The 18,629-nt window shown below is 42.3% G+C and overlaps 1 protein-coding gene across 7 annotated transcripts in view; it reads left to right on the plus strand.

The window, feature by feature from the left end:
• DTNB (dystrobrevin beta) overlaps positions 1-18,629 on the plus strand; it is a 232,458-nt gene that overhangs the window by 182,211 nt on the left and 31,618 nt on the right. For 5 of the 7 annotated variants that reach the window (XM_044261953.1, XM_044261956.1, XM_044261952.1 and 2 more), the window contains 4 exons: positions 5,340-5,425; positions 6,541-6,654; positions 12,072-12,168; positions 17,516-17,536. In XM_044261953.1, coding sequence (XP_044117888.1) covers positions 5,340-5,425; positions 6,541-6,654; positions 12,072-12,168; positions 17,516-17,536 — 318 coding nt within the window. The remainder of the gene's footprint in view (positions 1-5,339; positions 5,426-6,540; positions 6,655-12,071; positions 12,169-17,515; positions 17,537-18,629) is intronic. The other 2 variants (XM_044261957.1, XM_044261954.1) reach the window with 1 other exon arrangement.

Here is an 18,629-nt window from a genome sequence, read left to right on the forward strand (position 1 = left end):
TAAGAAACATTGGGTTTTTGAGGGATTAGTAATCTACAGCCCTCCAGTTGGTCTAGGCGAGATGGGAGAAAGCCTAGTGGGTATCAGGCACATCCCTGGAACTCAGCCTGCCAAGTTCATACAGATGGGAAGCCTCGAGTCCATTTTTTAGATTTCAGAAATCTGTACCACAAGATTCCAGTTTGCTGCCTGCATTGGCTTTCCTTCGTTTTGTAACATCTGCCCAGTTTTGCCCAAAGGGGTCCTGTTTCTTACCCTGTATTTTTCAGATGTAGCTCCATCTCCTTAAAGATGTTGGAGCTCTGTGATTGTACCTAAACCTGAGAGAATGCTCTGTAACAGAGGAGTTGATCCTCTTCACATCTCTTTCTGTAAATATTCCCATTTTACAGCTAAGAAAAGAAAAGTATAGGGAAATAAAATAACTCAAGGTTTGCATGGTGAGTAGATAGCAAAATCTAGGATTCCTCACTAGCCTATCTACTTCCATTTTTCTCTCACTACAGTAAATTCTTTGTATAGGAGCCAAAGCAGAGTTTGTTCATTTTTTATAAACTTTTTATTATAGAACAGTTTTAGATTTATAGAGAAATTACGGAGCTACTACAGAGTTTCCAAATAACCCATGCTCATGAGAAACCCATGTTTCTCTCGTTAACATCTTGTATCAGCATGGCACGCATGTTGCAATTAATGCAGCAGTGTTGATGCCTTATTATTAAGCAAAGCCCATACTTTGTTCTGATTTTGTTTTTATCTAATGTCCCTTTTCCGTTGCAGGACTCCATCCAGGATAGCACATTACATCTAGTTGTCCTACCCGTTAGGCTCCTCTGGACTGTGGCAGTTTCTCTAACTCCCCGTATTTTTGATGACCTTGACAGCTTTGAGGAGTACCAGTCAAATACATTGTAGACTGTCCCTTAAATGGGATTAGTCTGTTGTTTTTCTCATGATTAGACTTGAGTTATAGCTTTTGAGGATGAAGAGGTAAGCACCATTTTTCTTCCATTGTATCATTTATCACTGTTGATGTTGACCTTGATCACCTGGCCAAGGGAGTATTTGTCAGGTTTTGCCAACATAAAGTTACTCTTCCCCCACTTTCCACACTGTCCTCTTTGGAAAGAAGAGGACAGCCTTCTTTCTTTTCGCTATGGACAGCCTATACTAAAGGACTGAAAGTTAAGCTCCATCTCCTTGAAGGCAGAGTATGTACCTGCAGTATTTGGACTTGATTCCATATTTCCTTATTCAAAATCCTACAGTGACTTCATACCACTTTGAGAATGAAATAGAAACTCCTCTCCAATTCTGTAAGTCCCTTGGTGATCGGGGCCCAGGGTCCTCTCCTAGAGTCAGTTACCATTTTCAGCAAAGCCCACTCTGTGCATCATGGAGCAGCTGTAGGCCTTGGCCTCTGCCCAGCACACCCGTCTTTCAGCCAAGTACCTGGTTTGCTTCCCCACCCGACTGAGTAACCTTTTTGTTAATCACCTCATTCAAAAAGAGTATTCTGTCTCAGTTTACTCTGTTTCATTAGCCTATATTTCATCATTGGATTTATCACTACTAATGATCTGTACTTACACCTTTGGTTCCTTATCTTTCTCTCCCAGCACCAAGTAAGTTACGTGAGGGTGAGCTGTATCTTACTCACTCATGCATCCTACTTCCTAGAACAATATCTAGCTTGCCATAGGTGCTCAGGAAATACTTGCTGAATAAAGGAATGAACTAGTTGATTTTTTAAAGAAATCATCCTTAGGCCTCTTGTAGTTGAAGTGTTTTGTGTCTTTATGAACTAGTAATTCCCTTTCTTTTTCTCTTCAGTATCCCAGAGGCATTTTAGAAAGAGAGCCCTGGCCTTTTTTTTTTTTTTTTTTTTTTTTTAAACAAGCACTTTGGAGTTCAAGATAGTAAATAAATAAAATCCTGAGCTTCTCTTTTTATTTAATGTACTCTGTGTTTAAAATTTGATTGGGTGAAATAAGCCATCGTCAACCCCTACCTCTGGGGGATCTCCCTGTTGTCAGACCAGTGGAACTGGTGCCTCGGGATAGAAATCTTCCAGTCACACTTCTTAGTACTTGAGTAACAATACTTCTTGGTGCCAAAGAATCTCGCCTGGTTAGGAATTGCTGCTGACAGTAACTCTTGATTCCTGTATTAACCTCCTCTTTGAAAGAAGCCTCAGCCTTGCAGTAACTCAAAAGTGAAAAATATCTTTAGAAATTTCCAATGAAGGGGCACCTGGGTGGCTCAGTCAGTTAAGCGGCTGCCTTCAGCTCAGGTCATGATCCCAGGTTCCTGGGATGGAGCCCCACATCGGGCTCCCTGTTTGGCGGGGAGCCTACCTCTCCCTCTCCCTCTGCCTGCTGCTCCCCCTGCTTATGCTCACTCTCTTTCTCTCTCTCTCAAATACATAAGTTAAATCTTTTTTAAAAAAGAAATTTCCAATGGAATACTACGAGGTTTTTGTTTGTTTGCCATCACAAAGCCAATTCATGCTAGAGCCCATTTCCTCGTCCGTAATTTCCCCTGATCCCACACTAATAAGGAGCCATTTGTTTTCACTCCAGTTTTCAGGAATTGGAAATCTGTTATTCACAGCAGATTCAGTCCCAGGCAAGCCATTTTTCTGAGGCTCAGCTCTGGCTCATAAAACTCTGGAAAGAATATAGAAAATTTGCTCAATTGGCTGTTGGTCAACTCTAAAGGAAGAAGCATTACCTTTCTTTATTCTTTTAAGAAAAAAAATAAGGTTAAAAAAAAAAAAGAAGAAAGGCTTCCCACCCACATTTGCTATGCTGTTTTACCCCTGTTTATTTAGGAAATGCCACATGAAAAGAATTACTTATTGCACCTTTAAGCTCTAGACAGGAAACAAGGTTTCTGCTTCATGGTAGGTCATGTTTTGGGTAGAACCACATAGGTGCACAGTGTGAAGCAGAGCCATTGCAGAGCCTTCGTTTTGAGCTTCCGTTCTGGCTAATGGAAAAAAAAAAAAGGGAACTATTGCCTATGCATCCTTTCTCCTAGTTTGTGTTGATTGGCTTCCATATTCTTAAAGGAGGTAACAAGGGTCCGGAATGTCTGTGGATACGCAAATCAAAACCACAGATGATTTTGCCAGAGAACATATGCAAATGCACAGTAAGCACATGAAAGCATCCTTCACAGATTAGTCATAGGGAAAATGCAAGTTGAATTCACAATGAGATACCCCTTTACACCCACCAGGATGACTATGATCAAAAAGATGTACAATCATAGTGTTGACAAGAATTTGGAAAAAATGAAACCTTCATACATCACTGGTGAGCACGGAAAATGGTGCAGCCACTTAGGAAAATAATTTGGCAGTTCCTCAAAAGGCAGTTACTATATGATCCAGCAATTCTACTCCTAGACATATACCCAAGAGAAATGAGAACCTATCTGTATACAAAAACATGTCCACAAATACTCATGACAACATTATTCAAAATAGCCAAGAAATGGGAAGAACCCAAATGCCCATCGACCTTGTATGCATACACAAAATGTGGTAGGTCCATGTAACAATATTGTTCAGCCACAAAAATCCTGAAGTATTGATAGAGGCTATAAAACAGATGGACTCTGAAAACGTTTTGCTGAAAGAAGCCAGACACAAAAGATCACATATTGTATCAATCTGTTTATATGAAATATCCAGAAGAGGCAAATCCACAGACATATAAAATGGGTTAGCAGTTGTCAGGGTGTGGATATAGGGGGAATGGGGGATGACTGCTAATGGGTACGGATTTCTTTTGGAGGTGATGAAAATGTTCTGTGGTTAGATAGTGGCAATGATCTCACAATCTTGTAAATATACTAAAAACCACTGAATTGGACACTTTAATGGATTTTATGGTATGCAAATTATATCTCAGTTAAAAAAACAACAACATGGCACCTGAGTGGCACAGCTGGTTAGGTGTCCAACTCTTGATTTCAGCTCAGGTCATGATCTCAGAATCCAGGGGATTGAGCTCCGTGTTGGACTTAGCACTCAGCACAGAGTCTGCTTGGGATTCTCTCTCTCCCTCTCCCCCTGCCCCTCCCCCTGCTTGTGTGCGTGCGCGAGCTCTCTCTCTCAATAAAGGAAATATATATTTTTTAAAACCTCACAAATCGGGGCGCCTGGGTGTCTCAGTGTGTTAAAGCCTCTGCCTTCGGCTCAGGTCATGATTCCAGGGTCCTGGGATCGAGCCCCACATGGGGCTCTCTGCTCAGCGGGGAGACTGCTTCCTCCCCTCTCTCTGCCTGCTTCTCTGTGATCTCCGTCTGTCAAATAAATAAATAAAATCTTTAAAAAAAAACCAAAACACCCCACAAATTATTTCACATGCACTAGAATCTGGTGAAAACAAAAGACAGTGACAGGTGTTGATGGTGTGGAAAAATCAGAAGTGTCCCTCATTGTTGGTGGGATTCTAAAATGATACAGCTCCTTTGGAAAACAGTTGGATAGTTCCTCAAAATATTAAGTATAGAGTTAGCATATAACTCAGGAATTCCACTCCTAGATATTTACCCAAAAGAGAAAAAAATAAAATATCAACACAAAGACTTGTAAATGAAAATTTACAGCAACTTCATTTGTAACAGTCAAAAACTAGAAACAGTGGAATACTCTTCAGCAATAAAAGGGAAGGAGCTCCTGATTCATGGAGCAACAGTGACAAACCTCAGAAACATCATGCTTCATGAAAGCCAGAAACCAAAGACTATGTGTTGTTGGAGTCCGTATATATGAAGCTTCTAGAAAAGGCAAAACTATAGACAGAAAGTTATCAGTGATTGCCTGTGGTTGGGGATGAGAGTGGCAATTGACGACAAACCAGCAGGAGGGAATTTTTTGTGGTGATGGAAAATGTTCTAAAACTGGACTGTGGTGATTGGTTGCACAACAGTTTAAATTTACTAAGACTCTGTGAATGGTATACTTAAAATGGGTGGATTTTAGGGTATGTAAATTATACCTCAAAGATCTGTTTTAAAAAGTCAGTAGTCTAGGGCCGCCTGGGTGGCTCAGTGGGTTAAAGCCTCTGCCTTCGGCTCAGGTCATGATCTCAGGGTCCTGGGATCGAGCCCCACATGGGGCTCTCTGCTCAGCGGGGAGCCTGCTTCCCTCTCTCTCTCTCTGCCTGCTTCTCTGCCTACTTATGATCTCCGTCTGTCAAATAAATAAATAAAATCTTAAAAAAAAAAAAAGTCAGTAGTCTAGGACTCAGGATATAGCTGAACCCCCTCCCCCCCACACACAAACAACAACAGAAAGAAAAACAAACCCTTTCTTTTCACCATAGACCCGTCCTCCCACTGACTTGAGCTTTAACTTCGATGCCAACAAACAACAAAGACAGCTTATTGCAGAACTGGAAAACAAAAACAGGTAAGAATGCAGAGGTCGAGCCAGCTTCTGAAGTCCAAGATCATCACGTGAGTATCTGATTCTCATTTTCCTTGTGGATTAGCTGGCTTTTGACGATAAAGGAAGATCCTGCCTCAGTGAATATAGGCCAGACGCACTCATGGGAATGCTCCCACTCTAATTTGTAGTTCTCTGCATGCCGTACATCCTGATAGCCCCACAGCCTTGCTCGCGGGCCCTCAGGTGGGTTCTTTACCCCAGTGCCTTCCCCCACCACCAGTTCCCCTCCCATGATTCCCTTTTCCACTCCAGCCCCCTTTTACTCTGTCTAGTCATCTTATCCGGGCCCACTGTGTTGTGTGTGACTGTTTGGTCTCTCACCACAAAGCCATTTAAAGACACAGAGGAGGGCGCCTGGGTGGCTCAGTTGAGTAAACGTCTGCCTTCCGCTCAGGTCATGACCCCAGGGTCCTGGGATCAAGCCCTGCATCAGGCTCCTTGCTCTGCGGGGAGACCGCTTCTCCCTCAGCCTCCTGCTCCCCCTGCCTGTGTTTTCTCTCTCTCTCTCTCAAGTAGATAAATGCAATCAAATAAATAAATGGAGGAAGGCAGACAGGCAGGCAGGCCCGGAGACCAGACAGCATACCAGTATGCCCTGAGAGGCAGAACCCAGGAGGAGACTGGATGTAACGTAACAGGCATAGGAAATAGAGATGGCAGCTGTTGTCACTCAGTGGCTCAAGAGAAAGAAGAGAAACAAAGACGGGTGGGGGTGGGGGGTATGGAGGATGGGGAGTACAAGGTGGGGTAGGGGAGTATGAGGGGGGTAGTTAGCATAGGACCAACATTAGGAGGTTGCGGGGAGTTCTTTTATCTTTTCCCTAGAAACGAATGGACCATTCTAGTGATTGTTTTCTTTTTGTGGAGATTTTTCAAGTTCTTGAGAAGAGTATTTATATGACTTTCTACCACAAAGGATTGTTTCATTGAGGAAATACAAAATACAGCAGTGTTCAGAAGGTGGCTGTTTCACATCTGGGTCATTTGGAAACAGAACAAGATTGGTGGAGGCCACTGTACTAGCGTTAGAAGTCCTGACAGGAAAAAGAACTATTTCTTTCATCTGTCCTCTCTAGGGAGATCCTGCAAGAGATCCAGCGTCTCCGTCTGGAGCATGAGCAGGCTTCCCAGCCCACCCCCGAGAAGGCGCAGCAGAACCCCACATTGCTGGCCGAGCTGCGGCTGCTGAGGTAAGAAGGGATACCGCACCGCTGTCTGCAGAAGACAGAAGAGGGTCTTGGCAGGACTAGTGCTCTTCTGTCCTACGAGTATATTCTCCTGGTGCCTCATAGAGCAGAACTGTGTTGAGTGCGAAGGGTGCTCGCTACCTCAGACACAAAACCACATGGGAATCCCTTGCACCAAGGCTGTGGGATCTTCCCACTTCAGCATAAATAGAAACTGTTTCAGTGCTGGGAGACGAAAGGTCACAGGGTCTGACTAGGGGTAGAGAGCAGCTTCAGCCCCCACTCAGTTGCTATTTTGGAGGGAATGGAGAAATCTTCTAGAAGAGCATTAACATGAAAATGAGCCAATCAAAGCTATCAGGGTCTTATTTCCTATCAGTCTTAGAAAGATGTGTGTGTACTCTTTGGTAAGTGAAGACATTTTAGACACTAAGTTAGTGACCTGCTCTTCACCAGACCTCTAAATTTCCAAAGAGTGGGTTCTTTCTGTGGAGGTTATAACATTTGACATTCCACAGTTGATGTTTAATGTGCTATCACCTGGGATTCTGCACAGCTACCCTTTTTTATAAGTTAACATATAATATATTATTAGTATCAGAGGCAGAGTTCAGTGACTCATCATTCTTACATAATATCGAGTGCGCATTACATCACGTGTCCTCCTTAATGTCCACCACCCAGTGACCCCATCTCCCCATCCCCCTCCCCTCCGGCAACCCTCAGTTTGTTTCCTATGATTAAGAATCTCTTATGGTTTGTCTCCCTCTCTGGTTTCATCTTGTTGTATTTTTTCCTCTCTTCCCCTATGATCCTCTGTTTTGTTTCTTAAAGTCCACCTATAAGTGAGATCATTTGATAAATAATTGTCTTTCTTTGATTGACTTATTCTGCTTATAGCTGTCCTTTTTTAATTCTTCATTTGGCTTAAGTCATTTAGCTTCCCAACCATGATTTCTTTTCCTAGAGAATAGAGAATATTGTTTTTCTATAACTGTCTTCCTGTCTATATTTATATCATCAATAAATATGTCATAAAGAATTAAAACTGCAGGTGAAAATCATTAGAGGCACAGAGATTCCCATTCTTCTGAAAATTCATTTTAGTTTCGATGTTTAATTGGGCTTGAGGATTTGGTTGCTGTGCAGTCCTCTGTTGCATGCCTGGGATGTTAGCAGGTTGGTGCTACACTAGGAAGTCTGTGAGAGGGTGTGCTGCTGACCCAAGCCCAGCATAACTCTAAACTCTCAGCATAAGATAGAACTTTCCATTTCCCCATCACGGCTCAGGCACAAGTAAGTATTTTGTGTCTAGCAAAGCAAAAATGGTTATACTTAACTGTTAACTGGAGGTCTTAACTGTTGCTGGAAGTTGGATTGCTAAAAGTCCTTTACTAACCCAGAGGGGTCTAAAAATATCAGAGATTTAGTAGGCAAAGGGCTAAATCTAGGGGGGGTCTTGGCATGTAGGCAGGAAGAAGCAAGAATTTAACGTAATCCAAGAAGGGTCTAACTCTTGAGAAATCAGGAAGTATTTAATCTCAAAAGCAGCTTCCATTATCACAGAAGAAAGAGGAACTATTTCGGAAGTGTGCAGGATCAGTTGGTTATGCCTACAGACAAAACATGCTGGCTCTTCGCTTCACCCTATAGAGAAAATACCACCAGATGGATTAAATGTGAAGACAAAACTTTAAAACTTTGGAAGAAAATGTAGGGAATGTCCTTTTTTTTTTTTTTTTTTAAGATTTTACTTATTTCTTAGAGCATGACTGGAATGCGGGGGCAAAAGTAGAGGGAAAGGAAAAGCAGACTCTCCACTGAGCAGGGAGCCCAATATGGGGCTTGATCCCCAAACTCTGGGATCATGACCTGAGCAGAAAGCAGGCGCTTAACTAACCATGAAAGTTGTTGGTAAATTCATCTGTATTTATATTAAGAACTTTTGTTTGTCAAGACATAGAAAGGGCAAGGTTCACTCCTAGGTATCTGACATCCTTCTGGTTTTGACCAATATATACGAATCCAGGAGCTGTCAATACCCAGCTAGTCTATACCTACCTAGAATGAGAGTAGATGGAGAATTTTGTTCTTAGGATTAGTGCTTATGAGTCCTGACCACCAGGATTGTCTTTCCCCTTAGATTATTATTTTTAATGGCACACTCATTACAATAGCATATATGATAAAGCATATGAAGCATAATGATAAAATGAATACACATGAAACCGCATCCTACTCATATATTGTTAAACATGTGTAAGTGCCCCCATTTCCTGGCTTCCACCTTCCCCACAGAGCTCACCTCTATCCAGAATTTGGTTTATCATTCCTTTGCTTTTTAAACAGTATTATCAAATATATGTGTATTCTCACATAGTAAAGTGTTTAGTTTTACGTTTTGTTTTTTGAGCTTTAGAGAAATGTTATTATATGCAGAGAGTGGAACCTTTCCCCCTCAGTATTACAGTTCAGGACCCTTCCATGTTGTTGCTTGTAGCTGGAGTTCATTCATTTTCACCACATATTATAATTACTTGGTTATGCAAAGCACAGGACTCTTTCCCTAGAAATTTCCTAGAAAATTGAATGAGTCAGCTTCTTTTTATTGCATTTATAACTGCACTAGAAATTTAGGGAATATGAAGACTAGAAAACGATTCCATCCTAAAAATTTATAATATAGTTTTGGAGGGGCGCCTGGGTGGCTCAGTGGCCAAGCCTTCGGCTTGGGCCATGATCAGGTCCTGTGATTGAGCCCCACATAGGGCTCTCTGCTCAGCGGGGAGCCTGCTTCCTCCTCTCTCTCTGCCTGTCTCTCTGCCTACTTGTGATCTCTGTCAAATAAATAAATAAAATCTTTTTAAAAATTTTCATATTATAGTTTTGGGGAGAAATGTGAAATACTTTTCTAGTCAGTTAACTAATATTATATAGAGTTAGTAAGTAGTATGGAAACTATATCATAAGAAATCTAGGTAGGTGGGGGCTCCTGAGTGGCTCAGTCAGTTAAGCATCTGCCTTTGGCTCAGGTCATGATCTCAGAGTCGGGGGATCGAGCCCTACATTGGGCTCCCTGCTCAGCAGGGAGTCTGCTTCTCCCTCTCCTCCTGCTCTGCTCATTATCTCCCTCTCTCTCTCAAATAAAAAAATAAAATCTTAAGAAAGAATATAAGTAAGGAAATGCGCATACACATGCTGGAAGCAGACCCATGGACGTGGTGGAAGTTGAGCTAGACCATGAAAGGTAAGGATAATGAGGACGAATCTGGGAGAAAACATTTCAGGTTAGAAGTGGATTTGGGGTTCAGCATGATCCCCTTAATAACTATGATACATTTCAGACAAGAGAAGGAGTCTTGGAGCTAAGAATTTGTTTCAAGCATCCCTTGCATTAATCTTTAAAGTGCCAGTGATAGAGATAAAATTAGTTGAATAATTAAGACCAGATTCTAAAGAGCCTTATGTGACGGGTGATTGGAAGCCCTCAGAGGTTTTCAAACTGCGATTGGGTTAACTTTGCTAGATGTTAACTGGGTACATACTGGAGGCGTGATAGTCTCTTAATCATTCGGTACACCCCAAGACTCATTCCCCTGACCTCAAGGATTTTGCATCATGATAGGAATGACAGCAACCCAAGGTAAAAGAAACTAAGTGCCACAGAGAAGCTCCAGTTGCTGTGGTGATTAATTAAGCAGGATCTGATACCTGCTGAAGTCATCAGGAGCAGCTTCCTGGGAAAAGTGATGTGTGGGTTGGATACTAAGGAGTGAATAACATCTGGAAGAAGGGAGGAATGGCTGTGAGTCATGAAGTGATAGGATCGGTTTGGGTAAAAGGGAACCATTAACTAGACATCCAGACATGGAAGGGAGTAGAAGGTGAGGCACTAGGGATAGGGACGTAGGTGGGGTCTGGAGCAGCGCTCTCTGACACAGATGTAATGTGAGCCACATAGGTAATTAAAACTTTGCTAACAACCACAATGAGAAACTGAAAGGAAATAGGTGCCCTTAATTTTAACACTATCTTTTACTTAACCTGATTTACCCAAAATATTAGCATTTCAACATTAAAATATGTTAAATATTAATATTTAACTCTCAATTTATTATTGTCTCAATACTATCTCAATATTATCTCAATTATATATTATTATATATTATATGTTATTAATAGATTATTGAGATAAATTATATTTTATTAATATTAATATGTTAAATGTTTAAAAATATATTAAAATAATCAACATTTAAAAATATTAATGAGATATTTTACTTTTTTTTTTTCTTCACACTAATGTTTTGAGATCCAGTGCATCTAATTTAGAATAGCCCCATCTCAAGTGTTCAGTAATCACGTGTGGCTAGTGGCTACTATTGTGGAAAGCTGAGGCATGGATTGTGCAAGGCAAGAGTTAGGGATGCTAGAAATTCTACTACTGAGATTATTTCATAGGATGATGAAATGAACAGTTTTTCTTTGAGCAGCCCTATAGAGTCATGGAACACTTTCATATCTTTTTTGATCCTCAAAATATTGCCATTGTTTGTAATTAGTCCCATTTAAGTGACGAGAAAATTGAGGCTCTTATAGGGCATGTGGCTTGTCGAAGGTTGCAGTATTTAGTAAGTGGTGGCCCTCAAGTCTCCTGATTTCTATTCCATTTCTCCATAATGATGGTATCAGTATTAATCAAGATAGGAGACCATTGCGCATGTGAGGTAAGGTGTGCCTGGATAAAGTGAGAGACGTAGGAAGAGAAAAACACATAAATTTCTAGGAACGAATCATCTGTATTGGGTGATGAAGAATAGGGTAGAAGCAGAAAAGTATTAAAGAGGACCAAAGTTTTTAGCCATGACAACTGGAAGAAATCAGGAAAGAGAACCATTTATGGACCACAGTCTTAAGTTTGGTTTGGGACATATGGAGCTAGAACTGACATGAAATCTGTTCTCAGGAACAAGTGAATTCTCTTAGACACAATTACCCTGATGTCAGTTACACTCTTGAGGCTGGTGTCTGGTGCCGAGCAGTTTTCATACACTTTCTCACTATCAGTTTAAATTTGGACTATTTCTAAATGTGGTATTTGACTTCCTGAGGAATTTTTAAAAATCGCCTTAATAATAATATTAATAATACTTTTTCTCTGTATTGCTATATCAATATTGTGTGTTTTCCGAAGCACTTTTACATACTATTCTCACACCAGTAAAGGAAAGAGAGCAAAACAAATATTATCACCACTTTCTAACATGACGTAGCAGAGGTTAAATGACTTGCTCAGCGTCTCAGACCCTGGTCAGTAGCAGAATCAGGTCAAAAACCATTTCACCTAGGCTTGGACCCTTCTTTGCAAGTCTCGTTATCTTCAGAGTTCCCTTTTTGATGGGCTTTTCCCCCTCGGACAGGCAGAGGAAGGACGAGCTGGAGCAGAGAATGTCGGCACTGCAGGAGAGCAGGCGCGAGCTGATGGTTCAGCTGGAAGGGCTGATGAAGCTGCTGAAGGTGAGCGAGCCGGGCCGCTCGCCGCCTCCCGGTGCCCCGCCTCCCGGTGCCCCGCCTCCCGGTGCCCCGCCTCCCGGTGCCCCGCCTCCTTGCCTCCCCACCCTCCGCTCAGCTGCTCTTCCCCTCCACCGTGGACTCTGCCGCTGCCTCCCCTGTGGTGTCAGATCCGGGTTCAGTTAAAGCTGAAATACCGCCGCCGTAAAGTTAGCCGTGACTCCACAAAGTCATCGAAACTAGTGTGAAGCCTGATGGTAAAAAATGAGTAACTGGAACTAGAGTCCTGTCCTTGAGCAGTTGCTTTTATGAACAAATATAAAGGTTTGTAAACAGGATATTAACTACATATACATGAATCTTTCTCAGCGGTTTAAAGTTTCTCTTAAGACAGGTTTTCAAATGTTCCACCTAAATGCATAACCATTACGAAGTGTCCTATTTTAGTAAGTATTACAGCAGGAAACCAAGCTAATCAGACTCATCCTAACGAGTAACTTTATTAGGAGGAACAAAATAGCATATCAGCTCTAGGTTTTTATACTGGGGCTTAAATAACTCTGGGATGATTCAGATCTCACTGTTTTTGTTGAAGCAGGTATTACAACCCCTGTACCCCAGAAGAGAGAGAGGCACGCTTGGCATTTAAATGTCCTCACCTAGACAGTTTTACTGGTATTCGACAGAAATATTTACCCAGCGACGGAGCAGCCATACTGGAGCACATTTGTTCCTGCTGCTAATTCCTTAGTCTCTGTGCCTGTGCTGTAAACCACTGTATGTTGCGGTGTGACACAGCGTTGGCAAGCCAGAGTGGACATCACACAGTGTGGAGTACCTCAAAAGCCAGGCCGAGGGGAGTGGATTTAATCCTGTGGTAGGGGAGTCATTGAAGGTTTTGGAAACAATGGTTTGGGAAAGTGTGTAGAGCAGATCAGAGAAGGGAGAAGCTACAGGAGACATGGAGACCAAATATAACCATCCAGTCTGAAGTGAGTGACGGGGTCCAGACCAGACCAGGAGTGGTGGCTCCAGAGAACATCAGCTTGGAGACTTTTCTTCAACTTCTCTATTCTAGACGAGTCCCTTCACGGTGAAGCTAGTGGCATTAGCAGCTTGGGTAAATGTAATGTCTGTGTTTTAAACTGACTCGTGACTTGCTCAACACAATCTCTGCTTTAAGTCTCGAGCTGAGAGGTTTTTTTTGTTTTGTTTTGTTCTGTTTTGGTTTTTTTTGTTTTTTTCTTTTCTTTCCCTAGCTTTGGTCCCGGGGAATTTGGGTTTTGCATGGACATGTTTCTACATTAACCCTTTTAACAGAATTTCTCCTAAGAAATATTTCATGTCTAGGTGGGTCTTGTTTAAAGAAAACTTTACACGTAAAACCTGGCCCACATCCCTCCAATAGCCGTCAGGCATCCAGCTACTCCAGTCTTGTCGCCCGCTCAAGGCCCGCTCAATACAGAGATGTATTTAAATGCATTTGGCTGTTGTAACCTCTGGAATCGTGTGGGGCTTTGAAAGCCCTGTCATGTGGGGTAGTCCCCTGTCAGGAGATAAAGGGATCCACACACCCCTTGCCTGGGTCAAACTCCTCTTAGTAAGATGCTCTAGACATTACCCAAACATAGATGGGAAGGTACCCTAGGGTAATTTTTGTGAAAGGCAAAAGACTTATGCAAACTGAAAGGAGGTCAGAATATATTTCCCCAAAGTACAGTGGTGTGCTTTCTCATCAGCTGGGTGGCCCTCATGGTTCTTAGAGTTCCTGGTTCAGAGCCCCATGTATATCACTTGACCTTGTAGTTCACTTCTGATGCCTGTGTTCAAGGGCTAAGCAGAATGAGCTGATGCCTGGAACTCTGATCACAACCCCTGAGTTTCTTTGTATTTCTAGCTATTGTCTTACAGTAAAATAAGCAGGATCCTGGTGCCCCATTTTGCAGAATCCCCTGCCAGCTTCTTAAATGCCTTAAAACTTACTCACCTGATAGGCTGAGGCCATTCAGAGTGGGAGGAAGAATTTGTAACACAGACCAGGAATGTTGTCTTTTTATCCATTGTTTAGAACTTGAAAATCTCATACCTCTAGAGTCTAGCTTCCTAAAAGGATGATAGCACAATCCTAATTTGTGTATTATATGCACCCTATAAGGTCACCCATAGGAATCATTGACTTCCATTAAAATTTCAAAGATGTTTTCCTACAATTAAAAAGAAATATTCACCAACCCATAGTAAAAATACACTTTAGAATCCTAATTTTAATTTCAAAGGATTGTTCTGCCTTCATTGATGTTCAGTCTGTTAGCATTTAATTCTCTCATAAAACAGCTGTAAGCACTTAGTCAAATGGACAATAAAACCACATGGTGGGGTACTCATAAATTAAGATACACCACACAGTCATTTCCATTTCACAGCAAGTTCTTTCTACTGGTCAGTGAAATATAATGTACATTGTCTAGTTATCTGAAAAGTGATAATTTAAGGAAGCATACATAGGAAGTGTCACCATTGTTTATTAATTCATCAACACTAATCTTAAATCCTTTTTTGGGAGTAAGGCAGGGTAAAAAGTGATCATACATGTATTTAATAAGAAAATATTGGTTCCTAAATATCATGTCTAGGTATTTGGTGATGAGTAAGATTTAGTCCCAGTCACCAAGGAGTATCAGGGACCTTCTTAATAGTTTCTCTTTTTTGTTTTCTTAATGACATAATATAGACTGACACCCAGGTACCATGGTCAGAACATATATCTTTTCCTTCCATTTTTCCCCTGATTAATGTATTTAGGTGACCTCTGTCTCAAACTTATTTCATCTGGAAGTAGTTGCATATTGGTGTTTCACTTTATAAATCATGTTCCCAATATTCTTCTGCTTCATTTTCCATTTTTCCAATACGTCTTTTAAAACATAGTCACCAGGTGAATTCTATAGTTTTGGATTTCAACCTCATTTGCGAGCAAGGTTTAGAATATAAATTTTCATACAGATAATTGCAGTGGTTATGGCCACCTAGCCAGACATCCCCCATGTGGCAGAATCTTACATGTTTTTAGGTGACATAAGCACCTCTAGATTGGCATTTTTTAGTTATGGTGTTATGACTTCCTTTAAATCAGCTGTGCCAGTTGCCATCAGTCAGTGTTTACTGACTGGTAGCAAGAAGTTCCAGGATCTGACCTGTTACTGTGTTGACAGAGCCTTCAAGGCTTTATCGGAGTAACTTCCAGTGAGTTGGAATACTGTAACACCATCCTAAGCAACCCTTTATCAAAGCCTGCACCCTTCTAATCCCAGGGTACAGCAGAGGCCTCTGACTCCGGGAAAGGCTGCCCTGTGCGCCCCTCCCAGCCTAACCTGGCACATGGCTTCTGCAGCTTTTCATGATGTCATGTCTTTGGACAAGCTGTCCATAGCAGAGTCACCAGATGTGCAAACATGAAGCATTACTTTCTGAAATTTCCTTATTCTCTTGAGCCAAAGCAGTGTTACCTCCAATACTAAACCTGGAAAAAAAACAGTGAAAATAGGGAGGTGTCTTAGAAACAGTTCTGAGAACCTTCATCCTGGTCTTCTGACCTCAGCTACAATTTCAGCCCATCAGCATTGCCTCATCCCTCCCCCGCATTTCAGTGTCCATGTCAACACTGAGTGCCAGGAATCAAAACACATTTTACATTGTTTAATAACTCTTCCTATGGCTGTCTGTCTTGCCGAGTGAATGGAAGAAAAGTGTTCTGCCTCACAGGGAAGCCTGGCCAGGAAGGGAGATCTCCTCCCAACTGCAGAATTCTAGTCCCTTCTAACCAGAGCCAAGCATACCAGATACACTAGCTAAAAGGTGCTGACTTTGTAAGGCTAACTCAGCTCACGCTCAGGGCCCCTCTTTGCTTGGGATCCTGTGAGTATAAGTACGGTCAGGCAGCTAGCAGCTGGCTCTGATTTCCAAGAACATCGTCTTGTGCTGACTTGGAATCTCCTTAAGAGAGTTCTTGGTGCCCGTTGAATTCCTAGTCCCTGTCTCTCCCTTGCAGGAACAAAATTGGTTTTTTCCAAAGTTTTTGCCTTCTCTTTCCTTTTTGTAATGGATGGGACCCTCTGAAGTCATTCTCACCATGGCCCCCAAATCTGCAGACTCTGTGGAAGCAGAAGCTCTCATCCATCCCTAAGACTCCCCACACACATGTTCAGCGAAGACAGCCCGCACGGATGGCTCTGATTTAAATAGAACCGTAGCAACAGCTTTTAGACTTGCACACCTGGGGCAAAGAGAGAAGCTCCCTGACCACAGTTACCCATGATTAGCACAGGAAGAAGCAGCAAAAAGACCCGTTAAAAGACAGAGTAGCTGAAGAGCCGAGGACTGAGGAAAGAGAAACTTGGAAGTGTTTATCTCATCTTTGTTGGGCTTCTTTCTAGTGGTGCATGTGGATAGCTCAGAGTTGACGAGTACCCAACTCTGCCCACCGTCCCTGGAAAGCTCTGAAAGAGAGGCCACACCTTAGCTTCATGCTTCCAGTGCTTTATGCCTCTAAGAAGTACTAAAGGAACCTGTGTTGAGTTAGTGAAAAACTGAGGTCAAGAGTTCTTTTTTCAGAAGCCTCTTGGAGCCCTGAAGCAGTTCCCAGTTTATTGGAGGAATGGGGAAGCAGGTGCGTCCTTGGGGGAGAAAAAAACCCCACAAAGAAGCCCAAAAGGAAATGGAGAGAAGGGGACTAAATAAGAGAATCTGTGGTCAAGTGAAATTGCTAGTTTGGGGGAAGTTTTTAGACCCGTGGCTCCCAATCCGACAGGCGTCAGAATCAGCTGACAGGCTCCGAAATGTGTTGCCGTGCCCCACCCACCCCAAGAGTTTGGATTCAGGGGGTCTTGGCTGGCACCCCAAATTTGCATCTCTGACAAGTCTCCAGGTGTGGCTGCTGCTTTGAGCACTGACGGTCTAGAGAAATTTAGCTAACGCATTTGAATATGGGGGATGGTGAAATGGCCTGATTATTGGAGTTTGGAGGCCTCACTGAGTTACTTCCTTCAGTTTACCCTAAACAGCTGGGTGACCTCAGGCAAGTCAGGCTCCCTAGGCCTTTTTGGTCCGTAAATGAGGAAGTTGGATTAGATGGTTTCCCAGCGCTAGAAGCTAGCACTGAATGAACTGGGTAGGGGAGAGTGCTGTTCACTCTGTCTGGCTGATGGTTCCCTGGTGGCGGTCAGGGCCTTTGGCCTCTAAACCCAGGGACCTGGCCTGCTGGATTCTTCTGTTGTTTCTTCCAGATGTTTGTGGTGATGGGCATTAATCTCTTTCCTTTTCCCCTCTTCCTTTTCTTCATCTTCAACATCTCTAGGAGGAAGAGCAAAAGCAGGCAGTAAGTGAACTTGGGAATTCTCACTCCTTTTGCATGGTCTTCTTTCCCTCACATAACTGTTATGTACCTTTTCCTCTGCTCCCTGCTCAAGTTCATCCCTGCAGAATTAGTTATGTGTAAAAACCCACAGCAGCTCTCTCTGTGGTGGTGTAAAATGGTCTGAAAGTCCACATCATGTTTACCTTGTAGAGCATGTTCCTACTTCAAACGAGAGCTTGTTGAATTTTTTTTTTTTTTGAAGTACACATCTGTTGTGTTTAGTTCAATACGCATGATTAGCCAGGCTACGACTGCATTTTCCTGCTTTTGCATTCTCTGCTGCTTCATGTCTAGAGTGACTTTTATTGCTCGAAACAACTTTCGGGGCTGTGGGGGTGACCTCAGGTCTAGATGCTTTGTCGTGAATGATTGTGCATGGCAATGTGTAGTTTTTGTGATGATTCCAAACATCCTGTACTCTTGAACAGGCTTCTGGATGCTGCAGCTCCAGTAGCCTTTATAACAAAGTTACCAGTGAAAACTAAGTGACTGGTTATGACCTAAGTGATTTCCTGTTCAGAGTTGGCTCCAGGAGGAGATCTGGTTTTTGAGCTGCATGGCTATTGCATGGTGTTTAGGGAAGTTTTATGTTTGTTTCCATTTTTCCAGAGAGACTTTAACCCACAAGAAAATCAATAGAGAGTCTATCCACAATAGTATACTGTATTTGTATGTCAATGTCTATCCACAATAGTATACTGTATATGTATATATGTAACATTAGAAGGTTTTCAAAACATACTTTTTTTTTTTTTAAACAAGGTAAAGCTGATTATTAATTCACCTCAGGGCTTTAATTTTAAGAGAGAGAAATAGGAAATGTTTAATTCAAAGAATTTACTCATTTCTTTTTCAAAAAACAAACTGATCCTTGTTTTAGATTAAGAATTGGAATATAGGGCGCCTGGGTGGCTCAGTGGGTTAAGCCGCTGCCTTCGGCTCGGGTCATGATCTCAGGGTCCTGGGATCGAGTCCCGCATCGGGCTCTCTGCTCAGCAGGGAGCCTGCTTCCTCCTCTCTCTCTGCCTGCCTCTCTGCCTACTTGTGATCTCTC

This window comes from Neovison vison, chromosome 8 (assembly GCF_020171115.1).
Source record: "Neovison vison isolate M4711 chromosome 8, ASM_NN_V1, whole genome shotgun sequence".
NCBI classification, from domain to species: domain Eukaryota; kingdom Metazoa; phylum Chordata; class Mammalia; order Carnivora; family Mustelidae; genus Neogale; species Neogale vison.